Source organism: Falco rusticolus, chromosome 2, assembly GCF_015220075.1.
Source record: "Falco rusticolus isolate bFalRus1 chromosome 2, bFalRus1.pri, whole genome shotgun sequence".
In the NCBI taxonomy this organism is placed as follows: domain Eukaryota; kingdom Metazoa; phylum Chordata; class Aves; order Falconiformes; family Falconidae; genus Falco; species Falco rusticolus.
In genome coordinates, this window is record NC_051188.1 from 45,735,094 (window position 1) to 45,762,663 (window position 27,570).

At 36.1% G+C, this 27,570-nt stretch overlaps 1 protein-coding gene across 20 annotated transcripts in view; it reads right to left on the reverse strand.

Moving 5' to 3' along the window:
• Positions 1 to 27,570, reverse strand: part of MYCBP2 (MYC binding protein 2) — a 200,770-nt gene that overhangs the window by 104,886 nt on the left and 68,314 nt on the right. For 19 of the 20 annotated variants that reach the window (XM_037377073.1, XM_037377077.1, XM_037377063.1 and 16 more), the window contains exons 18-27: positions 24,514 to 24,621; positions 16,049 to 16,168; positions 15,501 to 15,582; positions 9,212 to 9,329; positions 6,990 to 7,194; positions 6,483 to 6,636; positions 3,872 to 4,044; positions 2,629 to 2,754; positions 2,395 to 2,522; positions 573 to 664 (exon numbers count right to left, since the gene is read on the reverse strand). In XM_037377073.1, coding sequence (XP_037232970.1) covers positions 573 to 664; positions 2,395 to 2,522; positions 2,629 to 2,754; positions 3,872 to 4,044; positions 6,483 to 6,636; positions 6,990 to 7,194; positions 9,212 to 9,329; positions 15,501 to 15,582; positions 16,049 to 16,168; positions 24,514 to 24,621 — 1,306 coding nt within the window. The remainder of the gene's footprint in view (positions 1 to 572; positions 665 to 2,394; positions 2,523 to 2,628; positions 2,755 to 3,871; positions 4,045 to 6,482; positions 6,637 to 6,989; positions 7,195 to 9,211; positions 9,330 to 15,500; positions 15,583 to 16,048; positions 16,169 to 24,513; positions 24,622 to 27,570) is intronic. The other variant, XM_037377066.1, reaches the window with a different exon arrangement.

The following is a 27,570-nucleotide window of genomic DNA, read 5'->3' on the forward strand; positions in this document are numbered from 1 at the left end:
TAGTGATACATAAGAATTAAACTTAAAATAATTATTCATGGATTATTTGAATGTTAAATTATTTCATAACAGGGAATGAAAAAGCAGCTAAAACATGGCTAACTCCATCCATATGCACAATATCTTTCAAGCAGTAACTGCTTGTATTCTAATGAGCTGAAGCACAATAACCCTTCTTTTGGCTATGATAATTTTATACTGCAATAAGTTTAATGATGAGTTGTTTAATGCAAATACCCATTTGTGCTTGAAAGCGTCCTTTTGATAGAAGTATTCAAAAGAGCTGCTGCAACATTTTGTTTTGTCTTACCACAGGAATATGGGATTTGACTTTGATCTATACAACGGGAAGCGTGTGATAATTTTTCCTTCTTTTAATTTAGCAGCATAATGTTTAGGAGTTTTACTACTTTACCCAATGCACTTTGAGTGTAAGTTTTACATAACTTGCTACAAACTGCTACTGATGTAGGTCATCTCTGTTGATATTTAAAGTGAGTTTCAAAAGTGTATGAATAAAATAAAAATAAACATCAAGAAGTAGGTAGAAGTGGGTAAGGAAAACATCTTACCTAGCAGCACAATCGTATGCTAAGACATCTGTTTCAGCAAGAAGGTCTCCATCAGTCTCATGGTCTCCCCCATCTGGACCCAATTCAAACAACTGGTGGAGCAAGAAAAAAGGAAAAAAATAAGTCTTACGTGTTAGAAACCTCACAATACCACTTCTTCCTGTCTGGCATTCTGGAAACTGTCTACTACTAACCTCTCCCCTTCCCAAAAGTAATTGCTAGTTACTATCACTGACAGGCAAATTCCCATCTGGAAATCAGGATTTTGTAATATCATTAACTGTTAAAAAATAGCAGCTGACAGTGACCTCCCAGCCTTATACACAGATATATTCTTAAGTGGAGAAACTCCCTAAATCTTGCAGCAAGACAAATGCGGAGCATCTGAAGTTGGGCAGAAGACACAGGCTTTCCGTCATAGACTGAAAATGCAGTGAAGATGCACTCAGTTTCTCTGGAAAGGAACAGTTTGACTGTTTAGCAGAGCTAGTCAATAGTGTCATAAACAGTTGGTGACTAGGACAGAAGACGATAAAGAACTTTTTCAAAAGAACGTGGGTTTCTTAGTCAAAAATAATCTCTACAGTTTGACGAGTTTCAAAAAAGACCACAATACATGTGGTCTTCTGTTGAAATGTCTATTTAATACACAGTTTATCTATGTATGATAGGACTGGCAAATCTTTTCTTGGCTATAAGATAACCAGACACAACAGGAAACAAATTGAAAAAATTAGTAATACTAGAGTCCTCTCATAGTGTTACTACCTTTAGTATTTGAACATTAGTTTTGTTTGTTTGTGTTTTTTTTTTTTAGTTTCTTGGCTTTCCTTAATTATTTGCAATCCTTGATCACTGTGGTCAACTAGAATAAAGTACAACTACTTTATTTTGGATCTCCTGTTGTTTTATGCAAATGTTACTGTTAAGCACAGTCCACCCATTTCCCTAAATGAAACCTTAATATCTATTCCTCTGAAACAGAAGAAAACTCAATAAAACCCACTAAATGACAAGTAACAACACATTCTGAACATACACATCTAATATAAATCTCAGACAGATCCTTCCTTTACAACATCTTCAGGGGAGTTTCTGAAATCCTTATTAAATGCAGGAACAGAAGCTAATTATCTGAAAGCAGAGCTCTGTTACCACACTATGTGTTTACGTGAGCTTTTTTAGGCAAAGCGAGGTTATTTTTTTATTTATTCTAAATCAGCACATAAGCTCCAGCCCTAATCATCCTCACGTTTGGCATAAACATATGTTTGATGCCATTCACTCTCAGTTGAAGAATCCCAGCTGAGAAGCTATGAGAGCAGTCTGAGAAAGAAGTGGTACGGTCAGTGGGAAGCAATGACTCAGCTGGTACCAAAGGAATTCCAGCTACTGATAAGCATTCTTTTTCTGGTTTTGAGCAGCAGTGCCTCATGTATCCTGACACAGGACACGATTCCAACTTGAAGCCTACAACACCAATTTTCTGCAGGTGGACCTCTGAGCTTTGTGTAAATGGGTCACAGAACAATTTGACCCACTACCATATCTGTTCAAGACACCTTTCAGATGGCATTGCATTTAGTGAAGGTAAGAATGGGCCAATTTTTGACAAGAATAGTAATTCTCAGATCTCTACTTCACCTACCTTACCTTCACCTGCTTTCTCACTGAGAATTATTTTTCTAGTTCTATTACTAATGCATTTAATCTATAGTAAACCACTCATTCATCAAGAAAAAATAAACATGGGTTTAGACGGCATTTCTAAAGTTCTGATTTTGAGTCATAATATTGTTTAAAACAAACCCAAAAAACTTACCTTTATTTTAGCAGTGTATTCACCCCTACCTCCAAAAAGACCAAGACCACCTAACAAAATATCTGTATCAGCACAGAAGCGGATTGCTTCTACTGAGTGGGCTGAATAACCCCAGCCTCCTCCATGACCTGCAAAAAAAAAACCCAACCCCAACAAAAATACAGTTAATCTATTTTAGTCTTTTATTCTGCAAGCTGGAAAAACCTGTCCTATAAAATTTTACTAGGTACATACTTTCAAATCTGTTAACAACACTGTAGTCTTCTTTAGAATAAACTTTCATTACTGCTTGAGTCTCTTCTTCTGTATTTGCAACACCCATTTTTAAGTCCTGCATAGCAGCCAAAGTATCAAGACAACCTAAAAGAAAGCAAAACCAAGAAGAATTCAAAATTTCTTACTGTTGATTATAATCAATGAAATGGAAATGAATACTAGTTTAAAAGATCAAAGCAACCTGTTTTGTCCCTAAACGACACATATGTTACCCGATATCATTATAGCTTTGATTAGGTCAAGGGTCACTGCTGTAGAATCTCAAGGGTCAGCACTGAAGATGAATTTAATTTAATTTATTAATTTTACAGAATAACCAAGAAAAGAGATTGAAACGGTTTTGCAACTTTTCCAACGGTAACTAAATTGCGAGCAACATCTTCATTTTGACTTTTTTTTTTTCCTTTTTACATTTCCCATATTACCAAAAAAGAGTTGAAGCAGTAACTGAATTATGGATAGATTTGAGAGCATTCGTAAAAGGCATTTTGTTTCATGTACATGGGTACCTGACATGCCTTATTCTGACTCAGACACAAAAAAGTGCTGTTCAAGTTAAAATTTATCACATCTCTAACACACAGTGAAGGGAGCAGGACAAGGAACTCATCATAATCAGTGAGCAAGTGAGCTAAAATAACTTCCAAATCTGTGTTTTGGGGTATTGGGTATGTTGCATGTGGTCAGTTTATACATGAACGCAGTGGGATTATTTTTTGTTTTGGTAGGCTTTTTAGACTACAAAAGGAAATCACATTATTCTTAGTGCCCCATTATACAAAACTGAAAAGAGTAAATTCTAATTTTAGATACTGCATTTACATTAAAATAAAAATAGCTTATTCAAGATTGCTTTTTTTTGGAGACTCGAGATTAATTTTAACAGTACTGACTTTATTCTGCAGACTGTCCAAAAAGATCATCTAAGGTGCTCTCTTATGTTATTATGCTAACCTCTAGTAGCAGGTTCCATCAGAACTCTAAAATCCTCTAGCATCATTAAGATAACAGAAGAAAACTATTTTGATTAAAATTAATGCATATCAGCCAGATCATAAGCGTTAAGAGCAAGGGTGAAAGATTACAAAGTAAAATTTTAACTCAAAAAATTCAGAAAGCTGTTAGATTACAATTCATTTATAATTAAGTAATGTTTCTTTATTTCACTTAAGCTTCTGACTTATCAGCTACAAGTGTATACCTAGAATGTGCAAAGCTGCATGAGATCTGGTGGTTAGAGCTTTGGAACCTGTTGGTAGAGCAAGTTCTGGACTCAAAATACTACACCGGGATTGCATGTCTGGAGCTGAGGGAAGTCTGGAATCAGCAACTACTGCATTGTAACTCCACAGTTCCCTAGCGTTTGGTCGAAACCTAGAGCAAGACAAAACAGAGTAAAAACCCAAACATTTCACCTACTAAAAAATATAAAAATCTAACTGATAATTAAATTTTATGAGCTACTTAATGTATAATGTAGGTCTGCAAGTACAAACTCTTAAAATCGAACATCATTACACCGAATCCATACAAACTTTACTAGCTTAACACACTAGCAAATGGAAAGACACAAAAACATTCTTATCATACTTGCCAAACAGTCATAATATGGGTTTAAAAATTCAGAAAATGTTGATACTTTTCAAAGCTAATAAATAGTAAAACTGGTATAAACTACTAAGAAGCATGAAGTAACTAGAAAAGTACTAGATATAATGGCAGATGTGCTCTAAAATGATAAAGATACCAAGTGAAAGTAAAAGGGTTACTCACCTTCAAATAAGAGTAAAAAGATCTTGAGAAATCCAACATAATTTGTTTGGGCTTTTTAAAATGGGTAAAACCACCTTATGAATTTTTAAGGGATTATAGAAAAGGGCAGCATAAACAAGGGAATACAAAGACTTTCTATACTACAGGTTAACATGGAGAACAAGAAAAGTAAAAAAATGTGCTCTTTGATATCACTATGTAGAAAGAAGAAACAGAAGACAAAGTAAGCACGAAAGGAATTTTCACTTGGTACACTGTTCTAAAAATCCATATGGGGCAAAGATGGCCTAACCAACAGAGAAATAGTTTTAACTAAAAATATTATAGAACACCATATGTATTCAGGATTTCAATGAGTTAGCAATGTGCAAGTTTATACACACACATACATACAACACTATTTAACCACTTGAATTTCACTACTACTCAAAAAAGTCAAAGCTGTGAAGAAAATCCTTAAGCTCTATGTAATCAAGAATGCTGTCACCCTGTACAGAGAAACTGCTCCTTCATTTAAACAGGCATGAATAAAAATGCCCAGAAATAATACTTGATATACAAAATATTTCACTACTAATAGACATATTCATTAACATGTCTCTTCTTTAGACTTTTAAAAATATTTTCTATTAAACAATGTGGGATATAACACGGAAATAAAACTGCACAGATTCCAATAATCCATTCTTCAGTTAAGTATTTAAGCTCTAGATATAATTTTACAGTCCCCAAATTTTTGCAATACAACAAAACACCTCAACCCATATTCACCCATGATAATATTTTTAACATGAGACTTTGAACTTCCTCAAACTGAATAAACATTTCAGTGTGCTACATCAAGTTGAGCGTCCTCACCTTTTCTCCCCTGAAACTCACTGCTATTCTGTGGCCACTCACAACTGCATTTTTCATAAATTGAGTGTTTCAGTGTGTTTCATCAAGCTGATAATATAACGACTGAGAGAGTTAAGGGATGTAGGTGCTACTCTTCCTTATTTCAAATCTCGGCATAATTTAAGTAAGAACTGGTACCTAGCTAAGGAGATTCAAACAATCCCAGGGATGTGCACAGTGCAGAACTACAACCATACGAGGGACTTCAGATGTCATAAGAGAGCACGCCTAGCAGATACACATGCTTCAATGTTAAGTGGCTATTAAGTTCTTGCATCTTGATTTTGGATGAAGACACCCAAAGCAGGACGCAAGTAGCCTCTGGACACAATGATCTTTTAAAGATACGATCCTACATAATACTGTCTCTTCCAGACGAACACAGACTAGCTGGTTCCCTGCTTTATTCTACCTTAAGTGATTATTCTTGTTCTAGGTCTTCAAACAGTTTAAACATCATCCATCCCTTGCACTCAGATGACAGTCCAAATTTATCTCCCAAATCCTGGCTAACATAGCTTTTACATCATTATAGAAGAACTGAATGTAATGATTCTATTTTGGAACAAGTGTTTTATGATCAAAGCTTGCTCTAAGACTCCACTGAAAGCAACCACCCCAAAGACTGTGAAATAAATACAATTGTAATTTGAACGTCTATATCATCTAAATAAGCATCTTTATTTTGACCTCCCAAAATGTCCGAACTGAAAAGAATACTATTACTTCATCCATTCTAATCAAGTCTTAACCACTAATTCCTGAGAGAAGGATGAAGATTTAAGACAAAAGGTTGTGGAAGCTGGGTATGGCAAGAAAATTATTCAGTGAAGTGTTAAGTAGATGGAGGAAAGTAAGGAAAGAATAAAACCAGTAAATAAGCAGAATAGATTGGGGTACCTCAAACCATCATGAGATGTAATAAGAATGATGCAAAAAAGAAAAGAAATTAAAAAAAAAAATCAGGGAAAAGAAGATGTTTGTTTGGGGCTTACTTGAACAAATAAAAAAAATGTGAAAAAAGGTACAAAGAATACTAAGAATTGTTTCTAGGGAAATGAGCATAATCAAATCTCCAGCCTCCCAAAATATTTTTAAAAGATTTCCATACTATGAGTTTAATAGCTATAATCCACACTTGCCTCCAAATAACATCATAGACAGGATCCAGACACACACCAGAACCTTGAAGGTCTTCCTGCTCAGAATCATTGAATGTTTTGCAACTGCCATCTACTTTGTTTATCAGAAGACATTTAAAAGGAGGAGGTTCTGATATTGAAGCTGGTACCAAACCTAGATCGGGAAGCAAAAGGAGCAGAAAGACATGAAGACTCCACTCATTACGTGGCTTTTTCTATGCATGAGGCATTAATGTAGTAGGGAAGCACAGATACACTCCTATGGCAAAAAAATAAACTGTAGGAAGATTTAAGTGCGAGAACAGTTTAGACTTTTACATTCTTATTTTTAATAAAATTAATTTCTTAAGGAGCTAGTATCACCATCTGCAGTATAATTAGAAAGTCAAAATATTTTCATTCCCTCCATTGACATTTTTGACTTGTTCCTATTCTGTTTGCATGACCAAAGCTATTTTTTCTCCAATAGTTCTATAAGCATTTAAAATATTATAGAAGAGTTCTTGCCTATTATATGCCTGCTTGCAAATATCTCTGATGTAGCAAGCACATGAGAATTAATGAGAGCTTCATCAATCCGGAGAAAAGTCTGGTCTCCACTTGCTCCAATCCATGTTGCTTTGCGTCCATATTTAGAGCCTATGTTAGGCATAGGTGCTGGTTTTGCATTCCAGTAGGGCATATCCAGAATTGGTCTACCAAGCTGACCTTTCTATAGAGAGATTGTAAGAATTATTAAAGTAACAGGAAGTTGCAAAGATGAATAAATTACTTTGATAGTTTCAACATACAAAATTAGTAATCTGGAAGAGCTAGTTTACTACAAAATTACCGTCAAAAGGCAATGGCTACTCTAAGTGAAGTGTTACACATTTAAATACAAGTAACAAGTTACTGGCAGATATTTTCCTCTCTATTCAGTTAGGTTTTTGAGTGAATATTTTTTTTTTTTACTGTAACTAACTCTCCATGATGGATAACCCTCCTTCCCATCTTCAGAACCAAATACAAAAGCATTACTTTCCTTCAATATTTAATACCTGAATAACTTCAGTGCCAAACTGCATGAATTAATGGGGGGCGGGGGTGGGAATCTACATTCAGATTCAGTCTATATCCCACTCAATTCTGAACTTATATGGACTGTAAATCTTACTGAACAAATACCTCTTAGAGGTCTCTAGGAATCAATTATCACATTAAATGAGCGAAAAAGAGCATAAAATGCTTAAGCAAACCCTTTTGCATATGCTCTTTAACATCCTGACCTGGAGATCTAGGGCCTTGTCTTCTATGTACAACTAGTTACTGAGAGGTGGACCAACAGTTCTTGTGCTGTACTTAAGCATGTAGTAAGAGATGCGGCAATAAATCTGTTGAGACTCCATCTACCTCCCTGAGGCAAAGGAAATTCATTGCAGGCTAATGAAGTCAAGGTAACTTTTTATTTAAAATGGTAAGGGAGAAGAAGCACGCATGTACAGCAAATACCCTCTGTCCAGCATGTTACTCATCTTTCTACAAAACACTGTATGTAAGTAAACTAGTGAAGGCATTTTCAAGAAACATGCTTGCTTTTGAGCTAGTCTTGACTTTATGAAGTCTTCAAGAAACTTTCAAGCATTACAATATTAAAACCAGATGCACAGAACAGGTGGTTTAAATGTAGTCTAAATTTATTTTTTCTTTCAGAAAAAGAAAACAACCCTCAGTCAACAGACAGGCTTTTAAATCCCATTTCTGAAAATTAATTTGGTTTTTCAGGGGCCAAGTTTCACTGCAAGTCAACAAAGCTTAAACTTTTATGTGTCCAAGTGCCTTTTCAAAAAAACATGGACACGAAAGCTCTTACTTAAAAAGTCTGAAAAACAACAAAACATTACCTAATCAAAGAGCCATCTTGTGGTACACTTTTAGTTCAAAACATGATTTTCCACTTTGAAAAATTTCAGTCTTCACTTTGTTTATTTTTTGTAAAAAGGCAGATTTCAGAGGTGCAGTTTCTCTTCTGTTGTGTTTGACAGTACATAGTTTTTAAACACATAAATATAGCTCAGTACCTACACTCTAGCTTTTGGCAAAAGGACATTAGTGGGAAAGCACAAACAACAAATGACTCTAGAAAGATTGCAGTAAGGGAGGTTTTGCAAAGACAAGGAAGCACAAAGGCCTAAAATCAGGATGAAGGAGAACTAAATGATGTTGAAGTGCTCATTCAGTGAATATAAGAACAGATTCCACGTGGACTCAGGAGCATATACACCATGCGGAAAGAAGAGTACCCGAGTTATGCTGTTTTATACTGAGAAATAATCTCCCCTCAAGTGTAAGCATAACTTCTTCAACTTACTGCCATTTCTATGAAAGAAAACAGAACACTTGTTTTTTCTAATGAATGCAGACAGGCAGGTAACAGAATATGCAATAGATACTTATTTGCAACCAAGGTTGCAACAGTAAGGGTTTGAGAAAACTAGTGCACCTTATAAAATAAGCCAGTTCTAAATCACCACTTTCATTAAAATATGAAAACCAACAGGAATTTCTGGCATCATAACTTTCTAACCACAACAATATTAGATGCCACATTTCTAGACATAACAGACACAAAAGACATGCAGAAGTCATGAGTAGTTCTATAAGAGCAAGTATAAGCAGTTTTGAAAGGTCTCTGAACAATACATTAGTTACTAGCTTATTCCCATAAGTAAATATTACTGTTTCCTTACTGAGAAACTTCCAAATGTGAAAACCTGGCCATCCATTAAGAGAATAGCTGTATGGTTGCTCCCAGCGGTAACTTGTGTACTAGGACCTGGTAATGCCTGCACCAATGTGGGACATCCCCTATATCAAAATAAATTAATTTTGTATCAATATATGCTTATGAAAAATTTAACACATACATTAGTAACATAAGGATTTCAGTAACTGTAAAATACATTCACAATGTTCACACACTATACGGAAGCAGACTCAAGCAACATCTCACATATAAAATTAACAGAGGTTCGAAAGACTGTACCAGATATTTAAGTTTATGCCCTCTTGTTACAGGCAACCAGATTAAGTACCCTTTCTTCAGTTAAACTCAGAAATCAGCATAGAACAAAAATGGTTAATTTAATATAATTGTAGGATTCATTAATGTGACTGTAGTTACACTAATATATATCAGTGTGTATACATGTATGCATATAAAACGTGTCACAATGAACTGCAGCAGTAAAAAACCTCCACCGTGAGGATGCTGGTTAAGCACTTAAAAACCCCTCTTTGCATTATGAAGCAACTAAAGCCTTATGTGGTTGATACCCTAATACAATTACCTGGAGCAATATTGATAAGGCCATCCTGAGATCACTGTCTAGAGAATTATTACAGAAAGAGGTCTACCCACCTCAATCAGCTTCCTAACGGAGAATAAGGCATTAAAAAACCACTCTCCATCAAAGTTCTAGACTCAACACAGAACAAACCTCTCCTAACTGTCTTCCAGAAAGACCTGAAAAAAAGTCTAATCCATGTGCCTCCCAAATATGGACAGGTGTAAGAAATTAAATTTCCCATTCCAATAAAAAATATGGAAAAAATCCAAACCAATAGCATGATCAAGAAGCAAAGAAAGAAAACTTGAAGTGATGATTTAGAATAGAAATAGCAGAAAAGATAAAAAGAACAAGTATGAGATACTAAAAAAACCCTAAAGTTTTTATCTCAATCCCAACAAAGTGAACAGGAACCTAAAAGAACTATACCAGACTTTAAACCCCATAATGAATGTCTACCTAGACTTCAAATTTATTGTGGACTTAGAAAGACTGTGAAGTTGAAGAATTTATTCCCAAATAACTCTGTTTGAGAATGTTGACCCAGAGAACAGCAGCACTATTCAAACTTACTTTTTAACACGCAATTTCAAAAGTAGGTAAATGTAAAAGAAGAACAGGTTGTCTTAGACGGGAACAAAAGTGTCAACCCACGGTTACTTAGGGATTGTTTAGCAGCTGATGTGCAAAAAGATGGGTTATATACATGTTCTGATTTTGGCTGAATTGCAGGTAAAACAGAAGTCAAGAAAGCAGGAGGAAGAAGAGGCGTCATGTATTCAGCAGGGAAAGGGTAGATGAGAAGGTGTGAACACACGTAAATGTGGAACAGAAGAATGCAGCATGAAGATAGTTTAATGACCTGAAGGAGAGGGAACACAGGTATACAGAAAGAAATTACTGCTTTGTGGCGAATGTAGCTTCCAGTAGGTGATGCTAGTGGAGATGGAGAGACTGAAGGGCAGCATAAAATTTGGTAGAGCATGCACAACATAGCATTCATAAATTTAGAAGCCTTTGTTGGTCTATAGGCACACAGGTTTGGACATCAGTAAGATTATACATAGACACACAGAGCAAAGTTCAGCTGTACCAATGATGAAATATTTTAAAAACAAGAGAAATATTACATTTGCCTCTCATTAACTTTAAGGAAGCTCAAAAAGGCACCAAAGCAGAAACAGAACATAGTTAAGAACTAATCCAAAAGCATTCCTGTTAAAGGGAAATATTGTTATTACATTTTTTTCTCTCTCTCAAAATTATGATAGCTGCAGGCATGAAATTATCAATCCTATGCTTGTAAAAAAAGGTGAATGTTTCATCTCTTTGATGCATAAATGCAAGCTATTATCACCAAAACTATCTATCTTTCTGTTTTGGCAATTGAATCTGTCGGCAATGTTATCTGAATGCTGTACATGATATTCCCTTGGCAGCATCAAAGCAAAAATGGACAGGCAACTTATGTAGAGAGAGGTAATATCCCCTTAAATAGCTCTTTTATTCAGATCATCCAGCTTTTGGAATGGCCAACTACAGTGTATCAGCTAAAAATATGAAGAGGAAAAAGCTTAATACATTTAACTAAATCAAAAGATTAAAGTAAAATTACAGAAAAATAGTTTTCATTTCATAAAAGGAAGAGGGATTTGGAAAAATACAGTAAGCCAGTTTGACTGATGTAAATGGAATCTAAAACCTCTTTAAGTATTTCCCTATCCCTCTGAAGCTCAACACAGAAAAGCTCAGCATAGACACTTGAGAGTCTGAGAGATTCTTTGGACAAAGTTTTGATAACCAGGGTTTCTCCATTTGAATGGCAGAAAGCAAGAAGTATTCTTTTGGGATGGAACTGAAGGACACATTGGCCTCAAACTCACAGATTCTTTGGCTTCGGGATATGACACAGGTACCTGACACAGGCCAATCGCAAAAGACCAACCTCAACTATACAGAAAGTAACCTGAGATCCCTTGGGAAAATGTATGATTGCTGAACGAAAAGCAGCAGATACACATGCATCAGCTAACTCAGGATCCTGCAGGGGGTCCAAATGCATTTTTGGCTGGCCAATCCGAAACCCTTTTCCATCCTGAAGGATAAGCATTTCTGGAATCAGGTGTGGGCTTCCAGAGCTCGCCCTGCAGTAAGGGTTGGCACGGTCGCTGTCCATGGTCCTTGCCCAGCCCACCCGGGCTGCCGGGTCCCGCACGATGTCACTGGGGGTAGCTGACCGCGGTGCTGTACAGTCCGGGTGCCAGGGGCTGTTACTGTGTAGTGGGTAAAAGGAAACCGGTAGTAACTTCTATCAGTTGCAGGCAGAGAAGGCCAGTATGGACTTAAAAAAAAGATGGCGATTTTTAGATTTTAGACGTAACTGGAAGTTTGGTGAAAAGATGTAAACAAGAACTGCACTCCACCACTGAAGTAAAATAGGCTGGCGATGCACCTAGAAACACAACCCTATCAGAGACAATGGAACATTTTTATTTTTTTTTTCCCCTCCTAGTGATATTAATAGGATACAGCCTCTACATGTTGTCTTCAAATAGAACAGCTGACTGTCCACGGAAGGTCTGCTCAATTTTCTTCAATGTTATTGTTGAACCTTCGGAAGCAAAATCACACCAGGATTGTCTTACTTCACTTGTTCCACTTTTGGAGCTTGACTGCCAGACCAGGTCCTTGCTAACACTGTGCTGAAGTCAACAGTTTGTACAAGAAATGTAGACAAATTTTGAACAAAACCAGAAGGATCCTGCAGTTTTAAGTCCCAGCTGCTTGAGAGCACCAGTATCAAACAGACCTTTGCTTACCTGAATACAAGACATGCTATTTTTCACCAAGACTAGATACTGCAAAACATTTCTTGCTTCCACTGAATTTCTATCCACCAGCATCTAATCTGAGAATGTAAGCAGAGACTGACAACATCCTTCACGTAATGAATAGCTCATCAGCATCTGCCACTGTGGATTTTACAACAGAAAGCCTATACAGATTAGCTTAATGCCTCCAGCATACTGATATGGAAAAAACAGCCTTCCAGGAACCAGATCACTTGCATTTTTAAGTGATCCTTCTGTGAATGGCTGAAGTCTTTGCTGAAGGATAAAATAACACCACCTTGTGCATATTCCTTGTTCCTCCAGACCATTTCAGTTCTGTTAACTGATTGAGAACCACATCATCCCGCTCAACTGCTGAGGTTTTTTTGCTTGTTTGCATAAAAAATAGCCCGAAGTTCATCTAGTGCATGTAATAAGCCTCACTCCTACTGAAGTAGGAGGAAGAATTTGTGGTGTTTACCATACTGTAATAGAGGAGTCCAGAATCCCCTTAATCAAGGAGAAAGACATGTCTGGTCAGGTGTGCAGAATTCAAAGTAGTTCAGCATTTTCAAGATGTTTTAAAATATAGTCTCACTACTAAAGCTTTACACTGCAACACAGAAGTCTCTGAAAGCGTAAGTCATCAATTGCTGCCCAGGAACTTCCATCATTGCTTCATCTGGCAATGAAGATGGCTCCCTCAGATGAAAATGAGAGTTCCTGCATTTTCCCTGACAGTTTTTGTTTTCATGGGCTCCCATACTAGCTAGGCTGCCTAAATATTACTTCCTTTTTTTTTTTTTTTTTTTTTTCCTTCTCTACTTTCTCTCCCAGAAACACAGTAAAGCATCCGTTACTGGATTCGGAAGATGATGGTCTTCCTGAAGTCAATACAGGCAATGTGACACACTGCATGACTGACATACCACTGACCTGGCTGGAGCTGGCCATCTGAGCACCACTGCGTCCCAACTGAGGTGGAACTCTGCATAAGGATTCCCTGTTTCCTTCTCTGAATCCCTTACTGTGAGGACAGAGGAGAGATCTCTACTTAAAGCTGGAAAAAGAAGTACATCAATGAGGAAATTATAATTTGAATGATGGTGCTAAACAGCAATATAGTACTATAGCCAGTTCTCATGCACAGGACATAGTCCAAATTTCTTCAAGGCTTTTTTCAGATACTCTAGGGTCTGTTGCAGAATGATACAAAGGTCAGTGCCAATTTGCTTGTACCTCCTCAGCTTCTAGGCCCGGTCAAGCATTATCCTTTGGCACAGGATGTTTCATGTTCTCTTCTAGGATCTCACTTGGAACTACATTTGGTCTCCATCCAGTTTCTGTCCAAATAAGCAACAGATGTGGGGTTTACTGACTGAAATTCTGAGAGATACAGCGGACAGCTCCGATGCCTTCAGAAAAGCCAAGTAACTTCATCAAAGTTGAAAATAGGAGACAGTAAGTTACCAGTACAAATGCCACTGCTGTTTGTACCTCTTCAGCCTTTAAGACAGAAATTTGCTTTATTCTAGTAGTGATTGAATTGCCAGCTAAAGCAGCTGTAGCTTGGAACAAGTATCCAAGAACTTCAAGGAATGAAAAACAGAGTACTCATCCGTGATATGGCTCCACCATAGGCAGAAACGCAGACTGCATTCACTAGTCCAATGCAAACTGACTACAGGTAATCTCCAGTTTAGAGACTACCATTAGGCACAAATATTTTCAATACAAAGTAAAACTTCCAGTAAATTTTCTTCCTTCCTTCCTTCCCTCTCCCCGTTTTGTTTAGTGAATCCAATGAAAGTTTTAAGATGATGAAGATTTCTTCAGAAACTTGACAAAAGAAATGATTTGGAAGTCTCCAAAGGGATTAGAAGGATTGAGGTTCAGTAATTTTGATCTACTGCTACAAGAGAAATGACAGAACTGAAGACAGGTCACGGATGCTTCACACTGTGTGCCTTTTATAAGGATAATGGGCATTACTGAACATACACAAAGCCTCAACGATTCCTACTATTCAATATCCTGTCTTACATGTTATATGGTATATGTATGTGCCCAAAGAATAACATTTCCTTTTATGGCAGGACACCCATTTTTTACTTTAGTGAGTATGTAAGATACTAAGAATGAGACACTAAGGGTGAGATTGAGCTTCACATTAAAGACACCTATATTTAATTATCTATGCTTTCACTGTAGTCAGTGGAGATCGAGCCCATGAAGTTTACACAGTTACTGAGAATACCTAAAGTAAATAAGGAGTGGGTGGTTAGTTAAATAGCTTTCCACACTGTTGACTTCTCTATTTCCATTGACCGCAAGGAAAGCACATATCTCTCATGCTGACACCCAAAATAAATGTCTACAAAATGCAGTTGAGACCCAAATTTAAAGACTTAATTTTGGAGATTAATAATAAACAAAAATGAGATTTTATTGTAACTGAACTACTGTCAATTATGTAACAGAAACAGGTTAACCTAGGTTTAAACATCGTACTATTTGCATTACTGCTTATGTAGTATATTACAGAAATAATGAAATCTTAATGAGATTTCAATGTCATTCTCTCATATATGTAGGGAGAATTGAAGAAACGAAACCTTCTCAAAGCTACGCTAATAACTATGCACAGAAGCCTTCATGTATTAAACAAATTACTTAAAAAGTACAACAGTATTGTTACTGTATCTATATACATGGGTTATGGGGGATAAGAGCTTATCAACTTTATTTGGACAATATCCAAGTTTTCACACTTGCTAGCTACAGAGAAACAGAAATTTAGCCACTTTTTATGCAGCAGTACAGCAATACACAATCACATCCTTTAATTACCAGCTCACCTGGAATTAACATCACCATGTCCAAGTTGCCCATGCTGCCCATATCCAAATGTGTAAACATCACCATTCTCCATCAAAACCACTGAAAAACAAATGAAAAATGTTTCTGACGTATGCACATGTTAACATGGTACTGCACCAGTACTGGTTAGCCTTTCTGACCAGCACAGTTAACTATCCCTATTGAAACACTAAGAGATTTGTGTGGGATTCCACAACCCATCACAGCCAGCATCTCTACGCAGGGCTATGCCATGCCATGCAGATGTTTTCAAATGACAAAAATTGCTTAAAAGCTCTATTGTAACTCAATATGATACTTGATGATACTTTATGAATACATGATAATCCTTTTCACTATTGAAGGACAGTGTAGTAGGCTACAAAAATAATACCACACTCTTTTCAACCTTGAACACTCCCATCTACATCCTTAAAGAAAATTAAATAAAAAGCAGGGAAAACACATATGACAACATTAAAATAACCCCCCAAAATCATCAACAAAAATTCTATGCTATAATTAACATTGATTTATTTGTTTTTACCTGAATGGTGAAATCCACAACTGACTTGTACAGCCCGCAGTTCACAGTCAAACCGGACAGCCCCTGGTGGATAGGTTGTGATTTTGCTGGCATCCTTCTCACCTCTTTCTCCACTTCCATCTATAAACAAAACTTACAATTACATCCCATGTTTTCTAGAAGAGTTATATTAGAAGAATGAATAGAACAAGAATAGTAAATAACTCCCCACCCCACCATCTGTAAGGCAACAGAAAGAACTCACAGAATAGTATGACAGACAGCTCAAAACGTGGCATCAAAGTAGATGTGAAAGATGACAGAAACTCTGTTTCTAAAGCACCTACTACAAAGTTACACACTGGAAAATATCACATCCTTTAAAGCAGAGTCTCTCAAAGGGCAGACAAAAATGACTAGCAAGACAGGAAATTCAAATATCTGCAGAATTTAGCTTAATAACCATCACTTGTGTTCTTTATTAAGTAGCATTATGAAGTAGACAGAAAGCACTGTAGTTAAACTCAATAGGCATAGCCTGGTCTGTTTTTTCCAATTACTACTTGTTAAGGATTTTACTTTACTCCAACTTGGCCATATAGCCCTTGTTTTACATAACTTACAATTAGTTATGCAGCTCATTTCTATCAATGCCAACATATTCACTACGAGGATGTCTGTTTTCTCTCTGTTTAAGATGAATTTTGAGACATTTTTTCTGTCATTTCTTTTAGTATGACATGCACTGTTGGTTCCTAAAGTCAAACTGCCCTCACATCAGAGAAAAGCACTGAAGTGTCAAATAAGTGCATTATTAGTAAACTTCTTGAAAGCCACTGTCTTCTCCAGAAATTAGAACGTTTATGTCATCTAACAATTTCACTGTAATTAAACTATGTGGTCACAGGGTTGCAAAGGAAGGTGGTTTCTTTAGCAGGAAACCAACATGACAGAGAAAAAGACAATATGCTCATCACCGTTAAAGCACCTATACTTGTGTAGAAAGGGGGCAATGAAAGCTCTAAAGAAAGTGCATCTTCACAATGAAAAATTTCATATATAACTTCAGTCACACTGTCCCTTGCATAAAGAAGTGAAAATACATGACGTGAAAAATAACTGCACAAAGTAGATTCCACATTAATTTTGTGCTAATTCTGACCACTTACTGTTTATTAACAAAATTGATACAGGGAAACAATTGCTGCTCAAAGCATTCAAGGTGCTGTTAATTTAGATCTATATTTATAATTTCTACACGTTTCCCTGTAGTGTAATGGTGAATAATCATTAGTGGAAGTCTGAACTCTGAGCACTCATTATTCACTATCTGCAGCATAGCACTTAAGAGACTTAAAAAACTTTAAAAATATAATTCTGGCTTTATACATATTACTCAAACTTCCTTTCCTTTTTAATGCATGGAAACTGCTGATAAAGTCATTTCAATATTTTTATTATAAACCAGTTTTAAAAAAATCTTCCTGTTTTGGAAATAAAGCTGTTTTCTAGTGATGACTGAGTACAGTAATTATATGAATCTCCATGTAGTTTCCATCTGTAAAGGAACATTGTGTATTAAGTAATGCTTTTGAAGAATTAGGTTTAATAGCATAGGTAGAGTATCCCTTTCAAACTGTAGGTGCCCTTCATCAAAAAGAATTACACTTGCACTACATGTTGGATATGCGTGAAATGGAGACATGGTAAAGGAATTGTCTGGCTCTCAGAACTGCCATGGGATTTTTGAGGGTTTTCCGACATTAGGTTTTCTAATGTGTGTGTACTACGAGACCACACACACATTAGAAGAAATGTTTCTGAAGGTCTGTCTGCAGCTTTTTTTGTACTAACAACAAAATCAAAGCAACAGAACCACTATTTAACAACAACAAAACCCCTTGAAAATACAGTTCTGCCTTAACAGGCTTCTAGTATTTTAGTTAACAATTTGGCTATTTCTCAAATGCAGTACCTTTGAACTTTTTATGCCTACATTTGCATTGATCTCTACAAGCGAAAGGAATCAAGAGATAGTTCTAAGGGCTAATACTGCCACTAGAATTATTTACTCAGCAAGCAGCCTATTCACTGCTTCCCTCTTTCACATAAGCTTTTTGGACAGAAGCAGAAAAAAGCTAATTGTTCTGGAAGTCTACCTGTGGTCCCTTGTCACCCTTCCTGCCTCAGTCATTGAGAACTGTAATGAAAAATGTAAGCTCTCCCACTGTGCAAACACACTTGAACAGTCATCTGCCAGGAATGCACACATCTGCTAAGTATGTCTTGTGGCTGCATGCACTTCCTAGAATGAAATGAACTCAACACACAGCAACCACGTCACCTATGCACCATCATATTAACAAAATACAGCAGAAGTTGTATTCTGGTCACGTAATGGCATCATATCAAGTGATCTGCAGGTACCTGAACAGGTACATGTGCATTCCCTGCTTCATCATAAGAAAAACATACTGGTCATAAGTGCTTCAACAACTACTAGTAAATAGTTGAGGACTGCTGTTTTCACAAATGATAAATATGTGATACTGTTTTTTTAAAAAAAGATTATTCTAGATATATCCCCTTTTTTTCTGAAGTTGCAAATGAAAGCATAGCATCATATTACCCTTAAGGAAACACAAAATACTATTGTGCAAGATGTAAAGACAAGTACACTCACATGAAATACATTTTGCAATTCCTTATCTGAGAAATAAATCTATTTTAAATGAAAAAGATTTACAGAGTTGGCATTTTCAAATTTCAAAGTAACTTCTCAAGCTTTTAAGAATGCAGGAATGGAAGCAACTGTCTTTCATACATATCCTTGCTTAAGTGTGAAATTTGCAAACAAAATGGAACTCCTCTCAGCCTTCTTTCATGGTTAGTAATGGTCTCATGAGTTTTGAATCAGCTGGATCTTCAACTTGATAAACACTCTAAATTAATTTATGTGTGCGAAGTGTAAAACCCTCGTCACTAAAAAAAGTAAGATTCAGCTAGCATTGTTTAGGGGGAAAAAAATTCTTTTGACTAAAATATACAAAGCTAAATAGAATATCACTACTTCCTTTTACAGCAATACCAATGGGCTATACTGCTTATCTGTATACTCCATCACATGGCCAATGCATACCACATTTTTCTAGCAGCACTGGCCAGGAGAACAAAGCTCTACAAGCTCTTACAATTAGAGATAAGGCTGCAAATAAACTGGGTCATCCCCTTTCCTTTCCCTACTTTCCCAGAGTCAAAATTTTTTTAGGTACGAGGGTGAAAGGTAGATGCAGAAAGCTTATTTGCACGTGTCTCAAGGAACAATTGCAGAACTATGGAGATACATGCTTTTTTTTCTTACAAACAATTGTGAACGTATTCATTTCATTAAAAGTAGTGTCAAAACAGCTGTTCCTAAAACGGAAGCATAAAAAGACTACTGAAGCAGAAACTCTTCTGGCTGAATGAATGGAATCTTGTAAGCAGAGCAAGTTAATACTTCAAATGTTACCCAACTGGACTCCCACTGATCAAAAAGTTTGACTCTTCCATCTCTCTGAGATAGAAGACAGCACCAAGCAAAAACTCCAAAATGTTTCCTGCTGTCAACACTGGGGGTTGGTCTCCATGAACCACTTCACAATCATGGGTTTTCATCTTGGTTATCTAGTACAGTTGGGGAAGGAAAGTGGAATAATTTGAAATACAACAATTAACCGCTCCCCACCACTCCACTTTCCTTAGAAAATTCTTTAACTCCTGAAGACAATTTTTTCCTTCTGTGGAACATGGTCAAAAGTTCTCTTGGCTGATATTACTAGCACAAAAAAAGCCGCTTTCCAGAAATGAAGAAAAAAGCTCCTTCAATCCTAACAGCAAAGGAAATCATAAGCTACAAATGAGAGTTCTGCTGGCAAAAAACGCAAATCCAAACCAACACTGTTACAGAATTGCATCTCGGACCCTTGGTGCAGACTTGAGGAAAACCCTTTTATTAGTGTTCCTCAGCTGGTGATGAACTTCTTTTTCTGTGATGAGATTTTTTTTTTTTTTTTTGTCACTGACCATCTCTGCAGGAGGGAAAGGTGTTTCTAAAGATATTAAATGCATTTCTTCTCCCCACAGATGAAAAGCCTAATGCAGTATGACCGTAGACAAAAATTCTTAGAATAATTGTCTTTTTAGACCACATCATTTGCCAACAAATCTTCGTTCAGTTCAGCAGTGATTACCCAAATAAAGCATATCAGACAAGTTACTGGTTAGTATTTGTGACGTTCAACCCTCACAGGATTTTCTGAATGCCTTTAGTATCATCTATAGGCTTTATAAACATTTTATAAACATTTATAAACCAGTTTATTACTTGAACAAATCAGCCTATGGCTGCAGAAACCTACTTCTGGCTGTGAAAATCATCTGTCATATGAGGGCAGAAAAAAAAGTAAGCCTGTTGGATGACTGAGAGGTTAATAAAGAGTTTACTTGACATATAGGTGACATTCGATATGCTGAATCACAAGTGTGTAACACTTAGGATAATGTGACCAAAAACTTGTATTCTTATTACAAACAGTAATAACTGTGTCCTGAATTTCTGTACCAGTATTGGCTTACCTGTTCAGCTCAGCCAAAAAGTAAATGCAAACAGGAATTTTCCAGCCAAGTAAATTATTCCATAATCTGACCTGAATGCAAGTAAAACTGCAATACTGAGCAATGGCAAAACACATCCATGTTCTCCATGTACTTATTTTTCTATGCTATATGAATACAACAAAAAGAGAAGCGTATTTGACTGAATGTGAGTTCTTGGCTATTTTCTGTGATCCAGATAGCTGCCAAATAGAAATGTATGTTTTGGAGGAGTAGAAAGATCTGCCTGTATCCTTTTTCCAGCAGAGGACAGAAACCAGGAAAGCTGCTTTCAATGTTGTCTTCCCAGATTAGGTATTCAGCTTTAATTCACAGGCGGACGAAAAGGCATACATTTATGAGTTACCTTATTCTGGTATGGTATGACAGATGATAAGGCAGTCTGAATGGAGAGACATAACTAATAGTAGCAGAAAAGTTACAAAGAAAGTAAAGTTTTTCATTAATAATTGTTATTAACAAATAAATATTTCTTGTCATGATAACATATGACTCAAATTCCAAGAAAGTTCTCATCTAAATTTCTCCTTATTGATGGCAGCATGTAAAAACCTTGCAAAGAAAAAGTGGCTCTGAAACATTTTTGGTGCAACTTTTATCTTCTTAAGCAAAGTGCAAAAAGTCTTAAGCAACACGTGTTTTGAACTTCTTTAGGAACACTTAGCACACAAAAACAAGTCTACCAGGTTATAGAAATGTCAATATGGAGCATATAAAGACTCCAGTATCATTCATTTCTATTATGTCTTAGATGTAGATTTTTCAGTCAGCTGTTTTTCTCCAATGAGTGCTTTAAACTACTTTATCCTTCAGACAACTATTTTACAGTTAAAAAATAAGTTACAAGTAAATTCTCTTGAACACCTGATAATTTTGTATTAGAATTTGAAAAACGGTTGTTATATAGCTTGTTCCATCTTCAGCTCCATCTAGCCTTTGACCTTTTGAGGATATTTGGTTTCATACAGTTTGGAATATTTTTTTCGTTGCCACTATTCACAAATACAGGAAACAAGTGGCATTTGCTTGCAGAATCTTAAGTGACTCAATTAACTTACTTTGTTTTTATTGCTACTCAGTTAATTTCTAGAGTTGTGAAAATTCTAGACTTTCAATAATCTTTTTTTTTTCTCAGATTCCCAGTGACGAAGTCCACAGGGACTGGAGATGCAGATTGGGAACTCAGTACCTCATTAAAGAATGAGGATGAAGCACAGGCTCATTTTTCTTCTTAGTGTCAAAGCATTCCATGAATGCCAAGAAGGTGGTACCTACTCTTTTCTATTTATACTTGCGATAGAGACACATAGACCAAAAAGATTATGATTATGCTTAATATGCATTTTTTGTAATAACAAGGATCTTGATACACAGACCCTATAAATGTGAAATGAATAGGTTACAATGGCAAGCTTTGCAGAAAACGAGCATTTTGATGAAGGAGTTTTCAATTGGACAATTCAACAGAAGAATTCCACAAGTGGAAAACAATGTAGATTTGATAATATCTACAAGTACATATCAAATACACTTTTAAAATTAGGTCATAATTGTGAGTTCTGAAGAAGCTGTTCACATTCAAGCTTAAATATCATTATCAAGAGAGGTTCTTCAGCTGCAAATGGAGAAGCAGGAACAGGTACCAGCAAGTTTAGTACTGGCCTCATCAATACGACCACTTGATATAAAGTTTTCTTGCCTGAAGATCTTGAAGGTCTGGTTGGCGTGAAGAGTTACAAGACTACTTGAGCAGAAAGATCTGAAGTAAGAATGCCAGTTTGGAAAGCATCATATTCAAAGGTAAACCAAAAGAATGTGCTGATCTCAATGTTACTGTCCTTCTACTGAAGTCAACATCCCTGCCTCAGATTGCCTGATTGTTGCTTTTACATTCTATGCATAGTAAAAGAGGCATGCCTTTTAAGGTGAGGTATACTACTTATCTTTTTCAAGATTCCCACCTTTCCTACTACTTTGATAACAGCCCACTTCACCAGTTTTCCTTTTTCCCTTGGAAGCTCTTCCAGAAGTTAAGGGGCATTTCTAGTTTCTAGTGGAATGTATGGTTGTCTTTTGAGAAACAATCTTCTGAGGCAGAGACAGGCCTCAAAGTTTACTGTAAAGATGTTACAACCTTCCTTAGCTATTTAGCATGAGCCACAAAAGAACTAAAATAAACTGAATGTTTCTTCACATATACCCTTCCTCAAGGAAAAATAAATATTCAGTTCTACAGGGCATATCTGACAAAATCTTTCAGCAAAATACAGACCTTCGCACTGTTCTTACAACTCTGAGAAGCCATGTAAACCTCAAACTGACACTAATGAGTATACCTCTTGTAAGGAGATACTTGAGCTGAAGTGAGCTCCAACTACTACCACATGCTGGAAAAGTACAGATGTAGGCAGGATGATCATACTCCTTTATGCACTCGCCCATGAGGTCAAGGCTTGCAAGCAGTACAACTAGCAGTAGTATCCAGCTCAAGAATACTGGTCACCAATGAGTATTGTCGTTGACAGCATTCAGGTTCTGTATGTTTTGTCTTTCAGCATGCAATCTCTCCCAGGGAGATTATGATAGGTTATTCTATTTAATCTATCATGATTTAAAGCACAGATAATATCTTTTCCAAACAGATTGAATATATGTTACGCAAATACAAAGGACCAGATTCTGCTTTCATTTCCATAAAATACTTAAGATGATTTCATGATCCAGCATGTTCGTAACTAGGTAGGCCTATCACTCACACACTGATATTGCATCCATAAAGGCTTCAAACTGTCATACCATTTGTTTGCACACATGCCAAATACTATCACTAACTTCCATTAATTCAACCTAAATGCCATTTTAACAATTCATATTTAGCTATTCATTAGAAAATAGGTGAAATGTTCCGGGCCCTCACCATTTTATGAGCTTTCTACTTACTTTGATCAGGTCTGTAATCTACATTCTATATATTTTTATAGGTAAATACATATGTACAGACACATTTATATAAAGATATATATAGAATCTATGATCAGATTTGATACAGCTCAATTTTAATAAATTTAGCTGAAATTTTTAGTAATACCCTATCTCTTCCTAGAAAAAAGAAATCACTTATATCTGAACAAATTACACATTTAGAAATTCAAGGTATAATGAATTGGCTTTCCAGACATACAAAACCATCAGAAATATCAAAGATACCTCCTAACTTACATTCTGCAAAAAATGTTTAACTCAAGAATATTGCAGCATAAAACCTGTACTTTTGATTTGTATTTCCCCTATTCAAAGCTAGTAAAAAAGGAGGTGTTGATTACATTGGTTTAAATATTTCATTTCTAAAAAAGCCTTGTTAAAAGATAACATACCTATGAAAATTTTTATGCTAGAATTAACAAGTCTGGAATTGATATGTTAAAGCAATCACCCCAGATATACAACACAAAGGTTCAAAAAAAACCCACAAATGCAATGCAACAGTCTGAGTTGCTGGAAGGTGTTAAAGTTTCCTAGGGTAAAATTAAAGAGCCTTAGGAAGGAGACAGTGTTAGAAATGAGAAAAGACATACAGAAAGACAATGCATGTTTCATAAAAAAAAAACCCAAAAAACCACAAAGATGATGCAGACTACCAAACGTTTACACTGTAAAAAAAAGGTTAACATTTAAATGTGTTTTCTTTCTCCTCAGGTAACAAGATACTAACAAGAAGAAAGGCAGAACCCATTTTGTGCAGTTCTTTGAAAAGACAGATTCAGTGCATGGAAGAAGTGACTGGGAAGATGGGCTTATTTCCACCCTAGCCAATAACGAAGACCAAATACCTTTGTGCTTGTCCCGTTTATGCTTTAGCTGTGCTGGATGGGGTCTGATTCTGGCTAGAGCCTGTTCTCGATGGTTCATAAAAATAGGACCAGGAAATACAAGGGGGCCTGAGGAGAAACATTTTGCACATGCATAGGAAAGCTCACAAAAAAGGAAACAGTGTGTTAAACAAAATTCAAATTAAAAACAATGAAAAAAATAATAATAATTATATAATTTTGTTTTCCTAAATTCAAAAGACCCTAAATAAGAAAGTTGCCATTTCTTGATAATAAGACCAAAATATTATGCAAAGAAACAATAAATATCCCATAGTGACAGTTTTACCTAAAATTGTAAGTATGCAACTACACTCCAAGCAATGGAAACAGAACAGGCTTGCACTGGAGTAAAATTTGATTGTCAGTATCCATTACTGTCTTTAATAGTTAAAAAGATTAATTATCAAGCTTTACATCCTACAATATTACATTCAAAATACTAATTTGAAACAGTATCATCATATCAATGCTGAATTTAAAAAACATAACGATCCAACTGTTTGTAATTACCATAATTAAAATGCCGAGTTCTCACAAAGAAAACAGCTACCCAAAACCACTTGTTCCATGGAAAATTATGCAAATCATATGACTTTTTTGAAATCTATTTTTAAAATATTTCCCATCTATGTAAAGATCTTCAAGAGAAGATTTGTATTTGAAGAAAGCAATGATTTATGTATTTAAAATTTTCTCCAGGCTACCTTTTCTATTTAAAATCTAGAACCAAGCAGTGCTGTATCAAGTTTAATTAAGGCTGATTATATGTAGATCATGGACCAGCAATTTGTTCCTTGAATCTGTATTTTTCCTCCATTTTCAAGGTTAAGCATGCCACCAAGAATTTCTTCGGAGGCATCTTTCTTCAAGAAGTCTCACTTTCAATGGAAACTATGAACCAGGAGCAGCTACTTCTGCCAAGTGCTATTCCATGGGTTCCCAGACCCAGTCCTTTCATGGATTAAAACAAAAAACAAACAGACAAACAAAAAAGCCCAAACCAACCAGAAAACCCAATATAAAACCCCAAAAAACTCCCACAACCCAAAACCCCAAATTAGGCTTTATGTCATGTTATAAACAGCTTTGAAACCTTGAAAACAAGTATCCCTCCTCTTTCCCCAAAATCATTATTGATACTCCATTTCCTCAGCTGAACTTTATTAACAAATTCATGTAGGCTACTTCTCATAAATGCCCATTCTCTTAGGTTTCCTGCTGTCAGCTTTAGACCACTAGTTCCTTCAACTTATAGTAGACAGTATGGAAAGAAATTTAAGTGGAAGTCAGGCCAATTCTGCCTAGCTTTAGAGCCTTCAGATGAAGAAACTTGCTTTCACACACAGAAGTTCACAAATTTTAGCATTAACTTAAAAAACAAAATTAAAAATGGCCCCAAAAACTCATTAATCATGTATGTTTCTACACACAGCATAGATATTTTGTTTGGTTCTGTTGTATTTCTCTGGACTCTCTTAATCCCATATAGGTCCCCTTGTTAATTAAGAACTCCTGGCAATCAAGGATCATCATTTGCTTTTTCTTTATCTTCATCTTTCAGGTTTTCCCTTTAGCTGTTTTACTATTGCTCCCAGTTTTCAGTCTCCTCTCAGCTGAAGCTTCCATTTAATAGATACATTTTTGGTAAAGACTACTTTCTGCCTGTCCACTTGCTGTTTTTAATATCCTACTTCCCAGAGTTTAGACTTACACAAAAAATTATACCACACTTTCCCTCTTTCCAAGTTGGAGGAGAGATACTAAGGAGTATACTGAGGCAGACCAGGAAAAGGCAAGAAAGGAGAGAGACACAAATAACAAGCAGATTATGAAAGCTAAAGATGTTTGAAGGACAAAAGATATAGAGGGAAGCTGGATGAAGAACAGGAGAAAATAATAAAAATAAATAATAATAAAAAAAAAAACCACGAAAAAACTTGCTTACTGAGAAGTTCCTGTTGAAATTAAAAGCCTGAGAAATAGAGAATGGACAGGATAATATGACAAAAGCAAAAGTGAAACTCAGATTAGAAAAGTTGTAAAGACAGATGCAAGGACTGCAAAGAGTACAGCATGAAGTGTGTAGATCTAAGATATTTGTGGGAGATCAAACATAAGAAGTGATCTCTAGATAACTTAGGCAAACAATTCAGAAGTTATAGAAAATGCCTGCACAACAAACAGATCAGGGGATGAGAGACAGCTCTGAAAGCAGCCTTTGGCATTTTAGCGCTCAGAGCAAAGATGGCAAAAGCATAAGAGAATTTCAGGAGGACAGAAGGAAATTAAGTACGTCAGGGTGAGTAAAAGAAATACAGGATATCTGGAAGACAGAGAATATCTAGGAAGCAGGAAATGCTGTCAGCTGCCAGCTCCAGCATTGTGCTCGCACACAGATGCCTTTAGTTGCCAAGCCACTCATGAATTACACTCCCCTGGTCTAGATGACATTTCTGTAGCAGTATCTAACTTTCTGACCAAAGCAGGATTTATCTTTGTCTCTGGATATTCCTATATACGCTACATTCCCACCTATTATGGAAAGAACCTGAATCCAAAAGAAAGCTTAATGCAATATATATCAATTTCATAGTAATTTATATCCAATCCATGTAACACAAGTCTGTCATTCTCTTTGGCTTTTTATACATGCTAAATCTGTAACATGATCATAATGTAATAAATATCTACAATTCAACTACATTGCAATGCATGTTTAGTCATGCACTGGGAAAATGTAAAGTACCTCCTCTCTCTCCAAAATACCACCACAGGAAACAACACATTAGAACAACTCATATAGATCATATCTGCTCTCTGCTTACATCTGAGGTTGCCTATATAAAGGGAGCAGAGTTTAAGTACTATGAATTATTCTGGTGGAACAACTCAGCCATGCTTTGGACATTTCCTTTATTTTGTTAAAAAATGCCTAAAGAGCATAATTTGAAAAACTCTTCTAGAAGCCTCTAACATAGATCTACATGGGGAATAACAACCTATCGCTATTCTTAG